Below are 17,154 nucleotides of genomic sequence, written 5' to 3' on the forward strand. Positions count from 1 at the left end.
GAAAGCAGCATCCTGAGGATTGCCAGGAGTAGTACCAAGTGCTTGATGTAGGTGGCAAAAAGCTATTGTGGGGTTTTTTTTTAACCTGTTTGTATCTGGCATGTCTTGTACTGCACAGATCAGAGGGAAGAAAGAAAAAAAGATCTTCTTGCTAAAACGAATAATTGTCAAATTTACAGTGTGGAGATTTCCCTTAGCTAATGTAATGGGGTTTGCTCACCTTTCCTCCATGCACAGGGTTTCAAAGGCAAGTGTTGTTAAATTACCTGTGCAGTGGGCTGGAGAGGGGTGTTCAACCCTTCTGATTTCACAGGAAAGTAATTAAAATGGAGCTGTGGTTTGGCTTGATCTCAGAGGTGCTTGCAAGCTAAATAAAAACAAAAGGCTACCTTGGGGACGGTCTGTGCTGTTAATTAACTAGCTAAATTCTGCCTTCACTGTCCTCCAGTGGCTTTCCAGTGGTTTTGGCACTCAACATCACAACTGGAAGCTGCCAAACACAACTTTGCACCTTCAAGCAGCTGAGCAGCCTTCTGAGGGCAGGCTAGGATATGGAAATTGGAATGTCTAGGGAGCCAAGTGATGGAAAAGGGCAGGAACTGGCTGCTGGCACAGCAGGGACGCAGCTCCTTGCCCTCAGGCAGCCTCTGGTTATCTGTGGCCACCTTCCCCCAGCCAGCAGCAAGGATGGGTTCCTGCCAGGAAAACAGCTTTTGTGTTTCCTTAAATATTCCACTACTGTTTTGGGGAAAAAAAACCACCAAGCCGAACCTGAATTGCTGTTATTACTAGGGTTGGCCAGCTGGCTGAATTGGGCCTTTTTATTTTCATTAACAAATGCTGCCAGACGATGTTTTTCCAGTGAAGTCATGAGTGTGTTTCCAGATGAGGGGCAGATCTTCCCAGCACTGCCATGGCTGAAATTTGGGCAGGCTGGAGCAGCTGTGGTGTCTGTGCAGGCAGCCTTCTGGAGATCATTGGGGTGGGATAATAATTCCATAATAATAATAATGTGTGTGATAATTGACTGTAATTCATCCTTTTTTCCCCCTGAAACCACAGAAATGTGGGGTGATCGGGGGTGGGTGTAACTCAAGAGTTGGTTATTGGATCATGCAATTTATTCTTTCAGCATCTGTTTTGACACCACAACAAATGTGGTTTTCGTAAGTGCTTTTGGGGAATTTGTTTTTCTGGGAAATGAGGCTGTGGAAGCTCCAGCTTCATTCTCCCTGTCTTAGAAACTCAAAACATGGTGGTGAATGTTGGTTTCATGGGAAGGTCGCCTTAGCCCCAGCAGGTTTGTTCTGTTCTTAAGAAAGTATTAAAGGATGCTTTTGTTGAAATCATCATAAAGGATCTGTAGCTTCAGAGAAGTTATTCTTAGTGAGTTGTTTTCGTAATTGTATTGAAGCCCTTTCTTCTCTTTCTGTTGGAGGGGGAGGAAGGGGTAATTTTCTTCCCCAGACTTAAGAAGAAGCTAAAATGAATGGCATGATCTTTGGGGAGCTTGTCACTCTATTGGAATTCTGGTATTTCCAGCACATGTCAGGAGAAAAGTTGGCTAAAGTCAATTTTGTTTTAAACACGTGAGATAAGATATCATTTTATAGCACTTGCAACAGATCTCCAGTAAAAATATTTGTGATGGTATTTTACTTTGTATTGGATATTAGTGTTCAACAGCTGGTTTCCAAATACTGAATTTGGGAAATAGTAGGTACTAGTCCTGTTTACAAGCTGCTAGTGACCAGCTCCTCCTTAGGGCTGCCCTGGATATATTTCAGAAGTTTCTCCTTGTGAGGCCCTGGCACAGGTTGCCCAGAGGAGCTGTGGCTGCCCCATCCCTGGAAGTGTCCAAAGCCAGGTTGAACGGGGCTTGGAACAAGCTGTTCTGGGCCCTACAGAAGGGGGGTTTGAAATGGGATGAGCTTTGAGGTCCTGTCCAATCCATACCATTCTGTGATGCTATGCTGATTATCTGATCTGCTTGTTTGCTTTTGTTTTTTAACTCACAGCCAGGCAGTTTTGATTTGTTTGGCTAAAAGTTGGGTTGCAGGGTAGCTCTGGATCTGCCTGCAGCCTGCCTGCTGTGCCAGCAGGTTGAAAAGCTTCAAGGGTTGAACAGAATCTGTTATGCAGGAGCCAGGCTCCATCTCATGTCTCTTCTCTTCTAGGTTTGGAAGAAAAAACAATACTTTCTAAAAAAGAGAAGATGAAGCTGAGGAAGGAAAGATGGCTGCAGAGTGAGTATTCCTGTGACACGGTATCACAGAGCATAGTTCTGACAGATCTCTGTACTCTGGGTTTGGGTGATGGAAGAAGCTGAATGCTTCTCAGCAATCTTCATCCCTCCCCAGCACTGGCATAAAATTTCCAGGTATTGTTTCTCAGTGTTTAGCACCAAGACTTAGTCATTGCCCCAGTTCTACTTTTGATTTTTTACCATGTGTAAGACATGTGACTGCATAAACCCTTTGTTTATCCAGAAGGGCACTGTGCCCATGTAAGTTTGGCATATTTTTCTATCTTTCAAAACTCTGGTACAGATGTGAGTAGCTGTCTAGTGCAGCTCCTCCTCACCCAGGAGCCGTGGGGATGGCAGGACAGGCTGGAGCTGAGCTCCACGCTGCCACCAGCTAACCCAGACCTCTGTGGTGAGACCCTACAGTGGGCTCTCCTGCCCCCTCAGTGAGGCAGAGCTCTGGACACTGCTGGCTGTGTTACTGCTCTTTCCCACATGCTGCAGGTCAGTGAACCCGCTCACCAGACAGTCTGGCCTTTCTCGAGGCAGTGAAATATGAGCTGAACAAACCCAGCCCATGGCAGAAATGCTTCTCTTTTCCTATTTTTGGAGTGTCTTAGCACAGTAGAGGACTATGCTGTCGTACCCAGTGTGGCAGAGGGGTTCCTTGTGTCACCTGAAGCTGTTCTTGGGACAGGCTTTTCTCCTAACACCTTCTTGCCCAACAGAGTTGGGCACAGACTATTTTGGGGGCAAAGGGATGTGGCTTTGTGCTAGACCAAATGATCTCTGTGCCTGAGCTCTGAACCCAAGCTCATTAACCTTGATTTCACCAACTGCACTGAAGGTGTGTCTGGCTCTTCTTGGATAAAAAGGTATGAATTTAACTCACATGAGTGTGAAGGAAACCTCCTCCCAAACAACCGGCCAGCAGCTGCTGAGTGCCTGGACATCTTGCTTGGACACAGAACACAGATGGCTTTGCTAGTCAAGGTCAGCTGCTTTGGAAAAGCCCAGGAGCAGGATCCCTACACGGTCTTAATCCAGCCTCCTGATGCCCTTGTAGCATCAGGCTTTCCCAAGATCATGTGTGCTATTTTGGCCCTGCTGTGGCCTCTTTCTCTTGGCTCTGAAATTACTGAGGGAATACAAGTGAAATGCAGAGACTTTGCTTTGAGGAGAAGACCAAGACAGTAAACTCCAGGCTGAATTACCTGTCTTAGGAGATATCAGATGTTAGAAGTGCTTTACAGGTACAGAAGTACCTAAAAACTCTGCCAGTTCTTTGTGGAGAAAGAGCTTTGTGTCCCCCACAAGAGAACCCAGCTTGGACTGCTGAAGTTACAACTACATCTCTGTTTTCCTAAATCTGAGTTTGTTGTTCCTTCTTGTCCCAGGGCTGCTTTTGTGACACTGGATGCCAAGACGCCTGGGAACCAAAGATCAGCCCAGTAGTACAAATGCAAAACTTTCTTCCATTCCAATAAGTAATCTTAGGAGACACTAGAGAGGGGAAAAAACTTAGGTAATGCTTCAGACATTAGAAGTATGCACATTTAAAAATACATATATTGCCTGGCTCCTCAGATGAACAAGACTTCATAGGAAAAGAATTTGGGATGTTTGCGCAGAATCAGGTGTCTGAAAATTTTCAGCACATACTGTTTATGAAAGCACTGAAGTAGTCAGCTTCATAAAGCCAGACCAAAAAAAGAAGTAATGCAGAACAGAAAGCTGTGTTCTTGGCAGGGATTGCTGTGAGGAGAAGTGTTTCCAATCCTGATTTGTCACAAACATCCATGTGCAGCAGAACTGCAGTTCATGAAAAACTGTTGCTCTTCTACTCAGCTGAGTTGGAGAACAAGCAAGGCAAAGCTATTAAAGGAGCAGCCACTGAATTTGAGTTCTGCTTCCTTGACTGTGGAAGCAGGATCAGACCCAGGATTGTGGTCTGTAAGTGGGATTGGCTGCTTTTGTGCTCCCACCAAAAATACTTCTGGCTTCTGTGGCCATGCTGCCTTGGGAGCTGTTGGCATCCCTGTGTCACCAACTCAGCCCCGTGGCTTCTGGCACACTGTCATGTCCACACAAGGAGTTTGTAGCTCAGCACTGAGGCTCATACTTGCAGCTGTCCAAGGGATTTGTGGGTCAGGTGGGGCATTTTGGAGTTCAGCTGGAGGCCTGTAGCAGTGCTGGGCTTTTGTGGGCTGTCCTAAAGGACATATTCTGCTGGTGCTCAGCCTGGAAACTGCTGGCGTTGGGAAGTGTGAGCAGCTGTGGAACTTAGTACCACATCAGGGAGCCTCAAGGGCTGAGGCAGAAGCCTGTGGCTTTTAATGCCCACCTTCTAAGAGAAAGAAGGAGTCAGATGTAACATTTGTGGAGCTTTCTGTTCCACACTCTTGTCAGAGCTGCTGCTGGGAGACCAGGAAACCTGGTCGTGAGAAAAGCCATGTGCATCTGCCTCTTGGTGCAGAGCTTTTCCAAGGGTCCACTTTATCCAGCATCTGACTGCTTGCACTCCACAATGAGTCATTGAGTTGGAGCCTTGACTCGCTTCAGACTAAGTAAACAACTGACATTTAGTCCATCTTTCCTGCCTGTGCTAGGAGACTGTTGTTTGGTCCCAACAGCAACACAGGGAGGGGGCTGTGCCTGTTTAAGGCCAGATTTGGAGTTGGCTGTATTTGGGTTGTCCCTTCCCCTCTTGTTTCCCAATTCCATGCAAGGTCAGTGTGGTTTTTGTCACACCAGGACTCCTGTGCTGTTTTGCTGTGAGCAATGAACAGTGTAAAGGATGCAAACAGAGAAAATCTGGGAATTTCACTTGCCATTGCAATGTCAGAAGGGATGTATATAGTTACAATCTAATGCATCAATAGAGGGCATGACCCAGCTGCATTTTGTTCATTTTTTCTCTGGTTTAAATCACTTCTGGCCTGTTGTAAATGGTAAAACAACTTATGAATTTCTTAGCTCAAGGGTTATCTCCTGCAGGTGTTTCCCCTTCTTCCAGTAATGCCTTGTTTCTGATACAGAAATAGAAAGTGTGAAGATGGCCAAGCAAAAGCTAAAAGCTGAAGCGAAGCGGAAAGCAACACCTGTGGTGGGAGACATGCAGCCCTTGATGGAAGCCCTGCCTGAGCTCTCTTGCCTGACCACAGGTGCCAGGGGAAGGAAGCCACTCAAAAGGTATGTGCCATTTGGAGATGGGCTGTGTATTTCCCTTCTTCCTGCACAGTGAAGGGGCCTTCAGCTCGGCTTGTAGCTGCAGGCCATGGTCAGGAGAGCAGGGTCTCATTGGCAACTCTATTTTAGCCTTTTTGTGCTTCATTTGACACAGTAAAAAAAGATGAAATGTGTCTTCTGAGCGCACAGCTGAGAGGGGAGCCATATTGCTTGGATGAGGCTTGGCATGAGACAGGCTGGGAGCATTCAGATATCCTGGGATTTGCAGGAGTGGCACATAGGTGTCCACATTGTGATGCTGCTGAGCTCAGTGATAACCTCATCTTGTGGCGTTGCAGCCTGACATTGCATCCCTCCAGGCCTTCATCCAGGCTTTATCCTGAAGCACTTCAAGCCTTTGAGCAGTGCCCTTTGTGCTCTGGCCAGAATCTTTGTTTTGTAGTGTGGCTTCGGCCAAGAGCATGGCTGAGTTCCCTGTGCACTGTCAGCTCCCTCTCTCCCTATCCCAGACCTCTGCCAGAAGCCTCTCCTTTTAGAATCCCAAGCTGGCACAGTGGAGGTGGGAGTTTGACGTGGGCTGATGTCACCTACACTGCCTGTGACCTGCTAACCCCAAACCAGCCTCCCTTGCTACTGGCATGGGGGAGCTACAGGCTCTTCTTCCCCTTGCTGGCTTCCCAAATGTCTGCATAGGAGTGTTTGAAATAATCAGAGGAGGCCTTTATAGGATTTGAATCATTACAGAAAGGAAGGGTAATACTCTGGTGATTTGTCAGCAGTATTAATAAAAGATTAGATTCTCCAGGAATTTGATCTCCTGCAGGGTAAAAGCGCATTACAGGGAGGTTTTTATTCTGTTTTATAATGAATGAAGGCAATGAAGTGTAATGAAGCTGAGCTGCTAACAGGGTCCAAGTGAACAGGCAGCATGCTGGTGATTTTGAGGGGAAATCCAGCAGGAAATGTACTCCAGGATAACTTTCCTTTAGGCTTTGTCACCCTCTGCAGAGCTGCCCACCTCTGAAGGGACTGCCATGGTGACTTGGTGGCACACAGAGGTTTGGCAAGCCCTGCTCTGGTGACCAAGGCTGCCATCCAGCTTGAGAAAGGATTTTCCTGAGCTTCTGTGAGCATTCCAGGCAAACTAGGACCAGAAGTTGTTCCTGTGCTGAGCTGTTAAAAATTAGAAGAGGGAGAGGAGAGGAAAATGAGCAGGAACTGATTGAATAGAGGTGGGTGATGGAAATGACTGACGTGAAGGAATGTGAGGCAAAGGGAGTAAGAAGAAAGGAAGAATGGAGGGAAAAAAGGCAAACTAAGAGGAGGGAGGGTAGCATGCCAGAGAGGAAGAGTACGAAGAGGAGGTTACTGTAACAAGATACCAGGTCCTGCTGTCATGAAGAGGAGGTGAGAAATTTTTGTGTTTCCTGACCTTTGGGGCAGATCAGGTGGAGGTGGCCATAGCAGTGGGTGATGGAAGTGAGTGACGTGAAGGAATGTGAGGCAAGTGGAGTAAGAAGAAAGGAGGGAAAAAAGGCAAAATAAGAGGATGGAGGGTAGCATGCCAGAGAGGGAAGTAGGAAGAGGAGATGGAGGTTACTGTAACAAGATATCAGGTCCTGCTGTCTTGAAGAGGAGGTGAGAAATTGTTGTGTTTCCTGACCTTTGGGGCAGATCAGGTGGAGGTGGCCATAGCCCCCAGCACCTACCATTATGGGAATATTCCTCCTTGACCCCTGCTCCAACAGAGAGGGGGGATTTCTTTCTCCCCCTTGGCCTGTGTGCTGGGGCTCTGCTTCAGGGCAAATTGGGGAGGAGCTACCCTGTAGGAGTGTGCCCCCTAATGACAGAGAGGCAAAGCTAGCCTTTGTCCCCCAAAAAAGGGAAGAAGCCCAGAAGTTTCTCTCAACGATTAGGTGAAAAGCCACCTCATAGGACCTCAGAGACTTCACCAAAAACTCGGGGTCATCTAATTGGATAGAAGCCAAAAAGTCCCGCCTGGCCCATCAGGTAGAAAAGAAGAGAACAAAAGAACTAAGTGGCTTTTGTGAGGTGTTTATACTAGGGGCAGACCTCTGTACCTGGCTTGAGTTTTTCTGTTTGTTATTTTGCCTTTTATTAAACCTTTTTGTTTCTAACACTGCAGCAGAAGCCATCCTGCTTATTATTTGCCCCCAAAAGGTAATAGCTGAGCTATCCTTTTAGCTGGTGTGTTAGGTTCCCTTTTGAGGGTTTATAAGACCTGGCCTGAGAAAAAGAAACCTAACACTACGCCACAGAGGCACAGCCTTTTCCCAGCCTCTCTCTTCTGTTAGCTTTTGTATCTCTGAAATCTTGAAAAATGGAAATTTCTTCTCCTTTCCTAATGTCTAGTTCTACCGGCAGCTCCTCTCACAAGTCCCAAAAGCAATCTCTGTGCTTCCTGTGTGTCCCTTGCTGGGGCTTAGTGCTGGCTTTGTGGTAAATCTCTGCTGCTGCTTGGCATCGGGCGTCACGAGGGATGGTATTGCACCTCTGGTCTCCTTGGACTTTGCCCAGGAATAAGGAATGCATAGAGAGGTGCCAGATTGGTATCTGCTGCTGTGCCTCTCATGCACACATGCACCATCCTGCATTATAGCACGTTATATCCCAGTGATCCCACTGCAGGAACCAGAGCAGGGCTGGCAGCTCCCTCCTCTTGCTGAGCATCCCTGGTGTTCCCATGGTGGCTGTGGAGGCTGGAGCTCTGCAGTGTCAGCAGGAGGGAACATGAGCTGTGCAGAGGTGACACGTGTGGCGGGGAGGGGAGGTTCCATGGAGTCTTTGCTCTAAGCAATGGGATCAGTTTGACCTGGAGGTCAGTGATAAGCAGAAAGTGATCTGGGCATGGACAGCTATTGACCAGTGCTGGCTCTGAGTGATCTGGTTTTCCTGTAATGCCTCCTGCTCTCTCAGCCTCGGGCGGAAGGAGTTTGCATTTCCCTGCAATGCCTGGCTATGGAAATAATTGCCTTTCAGGAGAATTTCCATGCAGGACAATTAATTACCTGTTCTTTCTGGAAAGGCAGATGCAGAACCCCTGGACTCTTTCCATCTACACAGCCATTGCTAAATTAATGCTCTAACACTCACTTGTTTTGTTTTTTCTCTCCATAGCCACATAAAAGCAAAGGCAGAACCAGCAGACTTCTGTCTGATGAAACAAGTCCAGAAACATCAGGTGCTGTAAGTACCCAGCTGTCAGTGTCCAGTTCCTGCTGAGCCTCACGGAATGGCTGAGACGGGAAGGGACCTGTGAGGGTGACCTGGTCTAACCCTTGTGCTCAAGAGCCAAGTCCACATGGCTTTTGAAAATCAACAAGGAGGGAGAACTTAAATGTGTCCAAGTAACACCTGGACTTGGTCTGGCAGCTCCTTATTCCCTATCTGTTGGATAGTTTATACTGCCATCAAGATCTTCATTTTCCCTCAGCACAGCTCTCCTAGGGCTGGGGCTCTGTGATCTGGCAGTGTTTGCTTTCTTGTTTCCTGGATTTCTGTCAGTTTTGAGCCATTCAGCTTCAAACTGAGGCTGAACAGTCAGGCTACAGATGCAGCACTGCTCTCCATGAATGCCTTCTCTGTCAGAAGCAGGCCAGTGCTGGTGCTGGGATGCCTTTCTCACTCAGTTCTGCCTTGCTTTGCTTTTGGTGGTCTGGCGAGTCTATGCTTCTTGGGAGGGAAAAATTCGGAGGAGGTTTGAGGTTTCTTTCCCAAGATATTAGTTTGGATGAGAGGTTCCCTAAGCCTCACCTTAACACCACAAGCCAAGCTTCAGGAGCATTGGCTCTTCTCTCTGTTACTCTGGCAGGAGCATTGAAGGGGAGGGAAGTAGCTGAGCACTACCAAGTGTTTGTCTGGCGAGGCTGTGGAGAGCCTGGCAGTCTGAGGGAGATGAGGATGCTGTAGTGGATGTGGCTGTGTGAAAACTCACGGGGTTTTTTTTCATACTCCTGCTCTGTTCTTGTCCCTCCCTGCTTGCTTGCTTTTTGAGATGAGGCCATTTCCCCAGGAAGCAGCTGTGACCAGGCATGCAGAGGTAATTCTGTCACACTCTTCCCATGGTGCCCAGCTAGTGTTGCATGTAGGATTACCAAGGCTCAAGGTTCAGCAATAAAGAGAGTCAGTAGAGGAGCTCACTAAAGAGAATTTGATGTTGTGCTGGTGCAATCTGAAGTTATTTTCATTCCCAGTGATTCACCAGATCCACAGTCTCTCGTTTCTGGTTTACTGGGGAAAAAGCTCTAGAAAAAAACATTCCCAAGTGATGCTGGACACTGTCGTGATTGTTTGTGTCTCTGTGGCATGAGATCAAAGTCCCTGGCTCCCATGGAGCTGGCAGCAATTCGAGCTTTGCCCTTGGCTAAATTAGGTTTATTCTTGCGCTGTCTTTCTCTGAGATTTACACTCAGGATCACTCTGTCTCAGCAGAAATCTGCTACTTTATGAGCAGGTCCTTATCTGCTCAGTTCCTTTCACATGAGGCACTTAGAGAACTGGTGTGTTGTTTTTCTTTCCTCAGAGAGGAGGAAGTGGCTCGGTTTCAAGAGGTTATCAGCGATCCCCAGTACAGAGCCAACCCCCTCCTGGCCATCAGCAAGCATCTCTCTGAGAGGCTGAGGCGGGGGGAAGAAGGGGAACCCCTCTAGAGCTTCAGCTGGGCCCAGACATACACAGGCTGCAGAGGAGCACATCCCTGGCACGACATCCCAGCCTCTTGGGTCCTTGGAAGCAGTTCAGCAGATGATGGAAACCAAGAGCCCTGCTTGCTGTCTGCAGGAATAATGCAGCTCTCTCCTGACAGGGGCAGCTGCTCTTCACAGGCAGGCTGCATGGAGCAGGGTGTTCTGAGAGATTCCTGTGCAGGCATTGATCTCTCTGCAAAGTGTCTTGATACATTTGCTCTTCTTGTGAGCAGGTATGGTTTCTGAAATTGTGCCAAACGGACATGCATCTGTTTTCTGTCATTCCCCCTCTCTCCCTGGCAACTTTGAGAAGAGGTTCTTGCTTGCTCTGTTCAGGACCCCAAGCCCAGGAGGCTGTTGGAGTTTGTCATGACCAGTGCTGCTGTTCATAGAGATTGTTTTCTGTGAGAAATTTAGCTTTGGAATAAACACACTTTCATACAGCACTGAGTTTGTCTGGCTCTTGTTTTGGTAAATAAGAATCAAAATATGAGTTTATTTCTTTCTCTGGAAAAATAACTTAAAATAATTGTTCTTTTCATGTGTGCAGTGAATCAGGAGACTGCTACAAGCAATGACAAATGACTGCAGATCATGTCTAACTCAGAACTTGCCTTCCTCCTGCCCTGAAGGGGCTTCCTGTGAGTGATGCTCATCCCTTTCAGCCTTTGTGCTGTGTTTGGCTTGCCCTGCAGGAAGCATCCCAAAACATGTTCAGCCTGCAGGCTGTGAACTTGAGCTGGTCATTTTTGGGATTGGGAACCTCTGGAGCAGGCTTTTCCTTTATCAAACACCAATGCTCACAAAACCCCAGTGAATTTTCATGGAGCACAACTGAAGGCAGGGCCATTCCCTATTAGAGATGATCCTAATTTGACATCCAAAAATACCAGTGCTGTCTTTTGAGCCATTAAAAAAAGTTTAATGAAGCTTCTTAACCTTGGGAAAGCAGCCTGCTGCAGTTGACTCTGACCCAAGTTAGTGCCTGAAACCAGCTTCGGTGGAGGTGGCTGGCACCTTGATCACACTTGTCTTGCCTCAGTAGTAATGCTGCTGCTGTTGTCTCTAGGCTGGCACTGTTAAACAAAGGCTTTGTCTGGTGCCTCTTGGCTCTGGCAGTGCAGACGCTGTCGCTGACTCTGCCTGTTAGAGAATGCCACTCCTCTTCCCACAGGGCCTGGCAGGAGCTTCCTGCTGGCAGAGAGATGCTGACTCTCCCATCCTCCATTCTGTGGCTCTCAGGCTGGCCAGCCCCTGGTGCAGCCATTCCTGCGCAGAAAGGGAGAGAAGGTGGGAGATGGAGAAGGCAAAGACATCCAAGAATTGAGGTTGTTCAGCCTGGACAAGAGAAAGCTGAGCCTTCCCACCCTCATTGCCTGTAGGTGTTCAAAAAGAGCAGGAGAGGGGCTGTGGACAAGGGCCTGCAGGACCAGGACAAGGGAGAATGGCTTCACACTGGCAGAGGGCTGGGTTAGATATTGGGATATTGGGAAGAAATTGTTCCCTGTGAGGCTGCTGAGGCCCTGGCACAGGTTGCCCAGAGCAGCTGTGGCTGCCCCATCCCTGGAAGTGTTCAAGGTCAGTTTGGACGGGGCTTGGAGCAGCCTGGTCTAGTAGAGAGTGTTCCTGCCCATGGTGAGGTGTTGGAACTGGATGAACTTTAAGGCTCTTTCCAACCCCCAACCATTGAATAATTCTCTTGTTCTGTGATTCTAAGTACAAAGGAGGATGGAAACTGGAAACAATGAGATAAGAAAAGGAACAGTAACAGCAACAATGTTAATAACAAAAGAGTACAAAAGAGGGGGTGATTGATGTGCAGAAATGCTCACCCAGACCCTGAGACAATGAATAAGACAATGCTGCTATGTTTTTCTTCGACTGCAAGCCAGAGACTCCCTACTCCTCACGCTGGTGATGACGTGAGGTGGTATGGAAAAATCCCTGGGTCCTACTCAAAACTTGGATATACCTCTGCAAAACCAGCTCCAAGCACTTTGGAGCCCTCAAAGGCATTGCTGTCACGAAGGGCTCTGTGTGTGTAGGTCTTTCTGGGCTGGCACCAAGGTAGGGTCACTACCCCTCAGGCTGCTCGTGGATTTCCCAGGACCTTTAGGTGGATACGGCCCGAGCTGGTCACTGGAAATTTGGACACCAACAGTGGAGTTGTCCAGCACTTTCTCCTTGCTCAGCCTGCTTGCTGAATCCCGTTCTTTCCCTTCAAACCTCTGGGAGCCAACAGAGCTGAAGCCTCATTATGTGGGAAGCACAGGGGTGACTGATCTGGTAGAGGTGCTGAGCAAGGTGACCCCCAACTTTTTTACTGCCTGGTAGCTGTCCCCACGTGGAGGTGTTGGGCCAGTGCCCCCCCTCAGTACCTCCTGTACCCAGCCTGGTGGCCCTTGGATGGGCTGGCGCCCACTTGGCTGTGTGTGCAGCTCTGAGCCCTGTGTTTGGAATTGTTGGTCCCCCAGGAATTCAGCAGCAGTTAAACATGTGAGTGTTTAGAGCTCCAGTTCACAGCCTGCTGCTGCAGGCATCTCCTGCCCCCGCCATCCGAGCAGTTGAGCAAAGGACTTAAAATCTGCCAGGAAACAGGCGTCTGAGACACAGAGTCGCCTTCGCAGTTGGCATGTTTTCAGGATGATAAAAGCTTTCACGCCTTTTTTTTCTTTTCTAGATAGCAGGGTGGGAAAAAAATAGCTTCCAAGCTGTAAGGAGTAGTTGTGCCAGAGGGGTGGGTGGGGGCCCAACCCGGCAGCTCCAGTCTTGGCAAGAAGTGAGTAAGCAGTGAATGCATCTCAGCTCGGCTCTGGAGAAATTTGGGGCTACTTTTTTGAGCTGTTCTCTTTCTTGTTGGGGATTTCGCCTTTGAAGGCTGTTCACAGAGCTGTGCCTGCAAGTGGGAGCCAGGGTATCCTGTCCATCTGGTGGTACCAGTGGATATTTTCAGCTACACACAGAGCAGTGGGTGGAAGGGGATTCTCCCTTCCCATCAGCTCCTGGGTAGTGTTGTTGGTGTGCAGGGATATTTTTTAATATCCCTGCTCTTCCTACTCCCACGTTTCTCCGTGGTACCTGCGATGGCCCATTGGCTGGTTCCTGCTGGAGCATCGGGGCAGCAGCACAGCCTGGAAAGGTGCAGTGAGTCATACACACACAGTCCAGCCCTAGGAAATCCCTTGGGCTGTGAGCACATAGCCTACGTCCTTCTTCCTTCCTCTTACTGGCTCGTCTGCCCAGCAAGGAAAGTTTTCCTTACAGACCTCACACAAGTCCCCTTTGCCTGTGGAAAATGTGGCTTTTGCTGGGTCGAGAGCACTTTTGCTTACACTCTGTTTGAAGCCATGAGCTGCCTTATGTGCCCATGGCTTTCTTTGATCCCCTGGAGCTAACTAAGCACGTGAAATGGCTTTCACTAGCACTGAAGCATGGGCTGGTGCTGTGGATCTTGGGGTGGAGCTGCTGCCTCCCAGGCTGCCACGGAAACCTTGTGGCTGCTGGGCTCCAGATGGCTCATCCCAAGTGCTGGCTGGGAGCAGTGGGGCTGGGGGCTGCTCCTTGAGGTGACTCCCAGGTTCTCCAGCTGAGAGCAGGCCCTGGATCATGCAACTCCAGCCCTCAGCTCCCCTTCTTACTCTGTGCTTAGGGTGAGGAGCAGTGGGAATATTGGGAGCATGGGGTCCCTGCTGCAGTATGGTTGCTCTCTCTGCTCCCTGGCTGGGGCACAGCAGGACTGACTGCCTTCCCATGCATTTCCTCACCACAGCCACTGCTCAGGCTGAGCTTTGAGCCTCTGTGGGTCATTTGGGGGTGTATCTCTAGGTTTGCTGCCTGGGGGTGAGAGGTTGTCTCCCAGCTCACAAAAAAGACCTGCACTCCTTACCCTTCCATAACCTTGCACGTCACCAGTCACACCCCAGCCCACAGGAGACTCTGCCTGGGGCACCTTGCCAGGGACGTGGCTGCAGGTGCCAGCAGACCCCTCCAGCCATGGGGATGGCCCTCAGCAGTCCCACTGTGGGCAGTGTTGCTGACCCAGCACTCAGGGAGCTCCACACAGTTGAAACTCCAGCATCTCCTGCTCCTTCTGGCCCAGAAAGTGGCTGGCAGAGCAGAGACTTGGTACTTCTGACCTCCTGCCACTCTTGCATGTTCCAGCATGTGCAGTGAGTGCTTTCCCTGTGTGGGGTTATTTCCTTTCCCAGTTGCCCTCTTCCCTGCTTGATCGTTACATTTCCCACACTTGTATCTGTTTCTTTTGCCTTTTATTTACCTCTAAAACCAACCTGGGTGGGTGCTTGCAGGATCAGCCTTAGGGAACCCAAGGAAATAAAACTGCATGCAAATTTGAGCTGTGAGATGGTTTTGGAAGCAGATGAGATTGGCACCAGTAGATCCTTTCATTGAGGTGTTGCATAAGAGAGGGGCAGAGGTGAATCACTTGATCCAGCCTTTGCTTCAGAGCCCAGCCCCACTTGTCCCTGCCCAGAGGAACAGGTTTCACCGTTTTTGCCTTTGTCTGTTGGCAGCACTGCCCTTGGTGGCCATCGTGCATGGATGTGCTGTCACAGTGCTGGCTCCTGGCCTTTGCAGAGCACTCAGGTAGGGTGCAGCAGCCCTTCCCTTAGAGGTGCAGTCGTGTTCCTGCTCTCTGCTTCCTGACCTTTTCACCAGTTGCTAATCCCAGGAGGGCTCTACCTCTTATCCCACAGCAGCTGAGTTTCTTTAAGAGCTTTTGGGTATTCTTTAAGTGCTTAAGAACATTGCCACATACCATTTTGAAATCCCCATAAAGTCCAGTTAATTGGATCACCCTTATCTCCATACTCACCATTTCCTTGTGAGGGAAAGCCATGCCCTGCATGCTGACTCTTCCCAATGAGATAATTATCTGGGATCTGCTGATTGTGCTCTGGACCATGGCTGCTTTATGTGAGGCATTAAACCTGGCTTTGTATTTTTAGTTTGATGAGCAATTTAATGCTGGTCAGACATTTTTTTCTGGGAGAGGCAGCTGGTGTGTGGCTCTGTGGTTTCTCTCTGCCTGGTCCTGATGCCTCATTGGGTGCTCTGGCATCCCAAACTGGGATTGGCATCAGGAGTGATGTTGCTGACAGGGTGACAAGGATTTTGTGGTGTCTTTTTTTTTTTCCTTAATCAATTCAATTTTCCTTACGAAATAAGTTAAATATGTGCAAACATATTTAAATAGTGCAAACAAAACACAGTGCCTTGCTAGCAGCATTTTTAAGATTTAGACCTTTGCATCTGGATTCTCTGAGATTTTCCAGCCTGTTTGATTACAAGTAGGATGCATAAAATATTATCTAAGGGTTTCTCTCTGCTTTAACGATTGGTGTTCTGTGCCAGCTGGGGTGTATTGGTGACCTTGTTTGAACTCTGTGTGATTTGTACATGAACCATACAGGTCTGCCTGTATCCAAACATCTGGGGAGCCACAGTTGTGCCTGATGGTGGGCAGTGAGGAGTGGGGTCTGGATCCATGCTCAGTGTTCCTGAATTGAGAATTTCTGTGGTTTAATGCAGAGCAGGTTCTCTTTGAGACTGAGTAAGCCATGACAGGGGTTTGCTGCTGGTCTGTCTGCTCAAGGAGTGGGTTTGCTATGGAGGATGTTGACAGTGATGTACAACACTTTGTTTGCCTGGTGCTCCCTGGACTTGGTTTCAGCAACTCAAGTAGGAGAGGAAGCTTAGACAAAGAAATGTCCCAAACAGGAAGGTGCTAGAAAGGGAACAAATGTCAGGCCCCAAGCAGGTAAAAGCAGATGATACCAGGATATCCTCCCAAGTGAAGGAGATGAAGGAAGAGATAATCACCCCGGGGCAGTCTCCTCTTTGTTCCAGCTCAGCCAGCCTGGGGGTGGGGGTGCTGGGGGGATGGACAGAGGGTTCTCAGCTGAACACTTGATCTGTATTTAAAGTGTGGCTTGTCTGGCATTAGCAGGAGCTGTTTGAGGGGTTGATGGACAGAAGCCAACCCACGGAAGGGGAAAGGCAAGAGTTGCATCCCCGGGGGATGCTGCTGCTCCTGGTCTTGCTGTCTGCAGGCTCGGCTGGAGGAAGGGGCTGCTCAGAGCCTGCTGTGGGGCAGGGCCGGGGGGCAGCAGTGCCCCCAGCTGCGAGCCCAGGCGGGTTTATGAGCACATCCACAGCCCTGGAGCCACGGCCTGCAGCTGTGTTGGCGGCTGCAGGCTGGAAGCAGTGTTGGTGCTCCAGGCAGAGGGGACGTGGCTGTGTTTACAGCTGTTTTGGATACACTTAACAGCTGTCCTGGGTGCATGTAATCACTGCTCACCAATGTGATGGTTCATCTAAACACCTTCCACTTCACTGGTGAAACAACCCATGCCTGCTCATGAATCCCTTTGCTTTGGGAGCAGGAGGTGTTACTGTGGGAAGACACTTAACTCTTGCAGCTCTGTTGATGTTCCTCCACCTTTTGGCCCTCTCTGTAAAGGCAGAGCTCGTGCTGCTTTCAGGGTGCTGTGCCACGATGCCTGATGGTGGTGGTGGGCTCCAAGAGAGCACTGGGACGCTCATCATTGCTCAGTGTGCAGTGCAGGTGCATCAGACAAGCAGTGGATGCTGCAGGAACCTGGGGTGAGCTCTGGATGCTGCTGCTGCTGGTGACCAGAGTAAACAGAAGTGGTGAACCAATTCAAGCAGTCCTTTTCCATGCATTTTTCCAACTTCTCATGTCTTGGGGCTTCTGAGCTGGAGATGTCTTGTCTTGTACTTGCTGGATCTTGCTTCCAGTTTTTCCTCCTCCTAATTCCCAATGTTAACTTCATTTTTTTTATTTTTTTGACCAGTCTTTGTCACAATTCCACAAAAGGTCAGCTTGGTCTGTCTTGGTGCCAGGGCCTTGCAGCTGAGCAGTAACAGCCAGCCTACACTGGAGCTCATCTGCCATGACCAGAACCTCCCTGGGTGCTCATGGTTTAAAAACTGGCCTTGTATTGGTCACTGAGCAGGTTGGTTCACGACCTG

At 49.0% G+C, this 17,154-nt stretch overlaps 1 protein-coding gene across 1 annotated transcript in view; it reads left to right on the top strand.

Annotated features, from left to right (window-relative positions):
- FAM207A (family with sequence similarity 207 member A) overlaps window positions 1-10,586 on the top strand; it is a 37,547-nt gene extending 26,961 nt beyond the window's left edge. The window contains exons 4-7 of the mRNA XM_039728579.1: window positions 2,178-2,246; window positions 5,284-5,437; window positions 8,573-8,641; window positions 9,978-10,586. Coding sequence (XP_039584513.1) covers window positions 2,178-2,246; window positions 5,284-5,437; window positions 8,573-8,641; window positions 9,978-10,104 — 419 coding nt within the window. The 3' untranslated portion in view covers window positions 10,105-10,586. The remainder of the gene's footprint in view (window positions 1-2,177; window positions 2,247-5,283; window positions 5,438-8,572; window positions 8,642-9,977) is intronic.
- Window positions 10,587-17,154: the final 6,568 nt, after the last annotated feature.

This window comes from Passer montanus, unplaced genomic scaffold (assembly GCF_014805655.1).
Source record: "Passer montanus isolate IOZ18808 unplaced genomic scaffold, ASM1480565v1 scaffold66, whole genome shotgun sequence".
Classification (NCBI taxonomy): domain Eukaryota; kingdom Metazoa; phylum Chordata; class Aves; order Passeriformes; family Passeridae; genus Passer; species Passer montanus.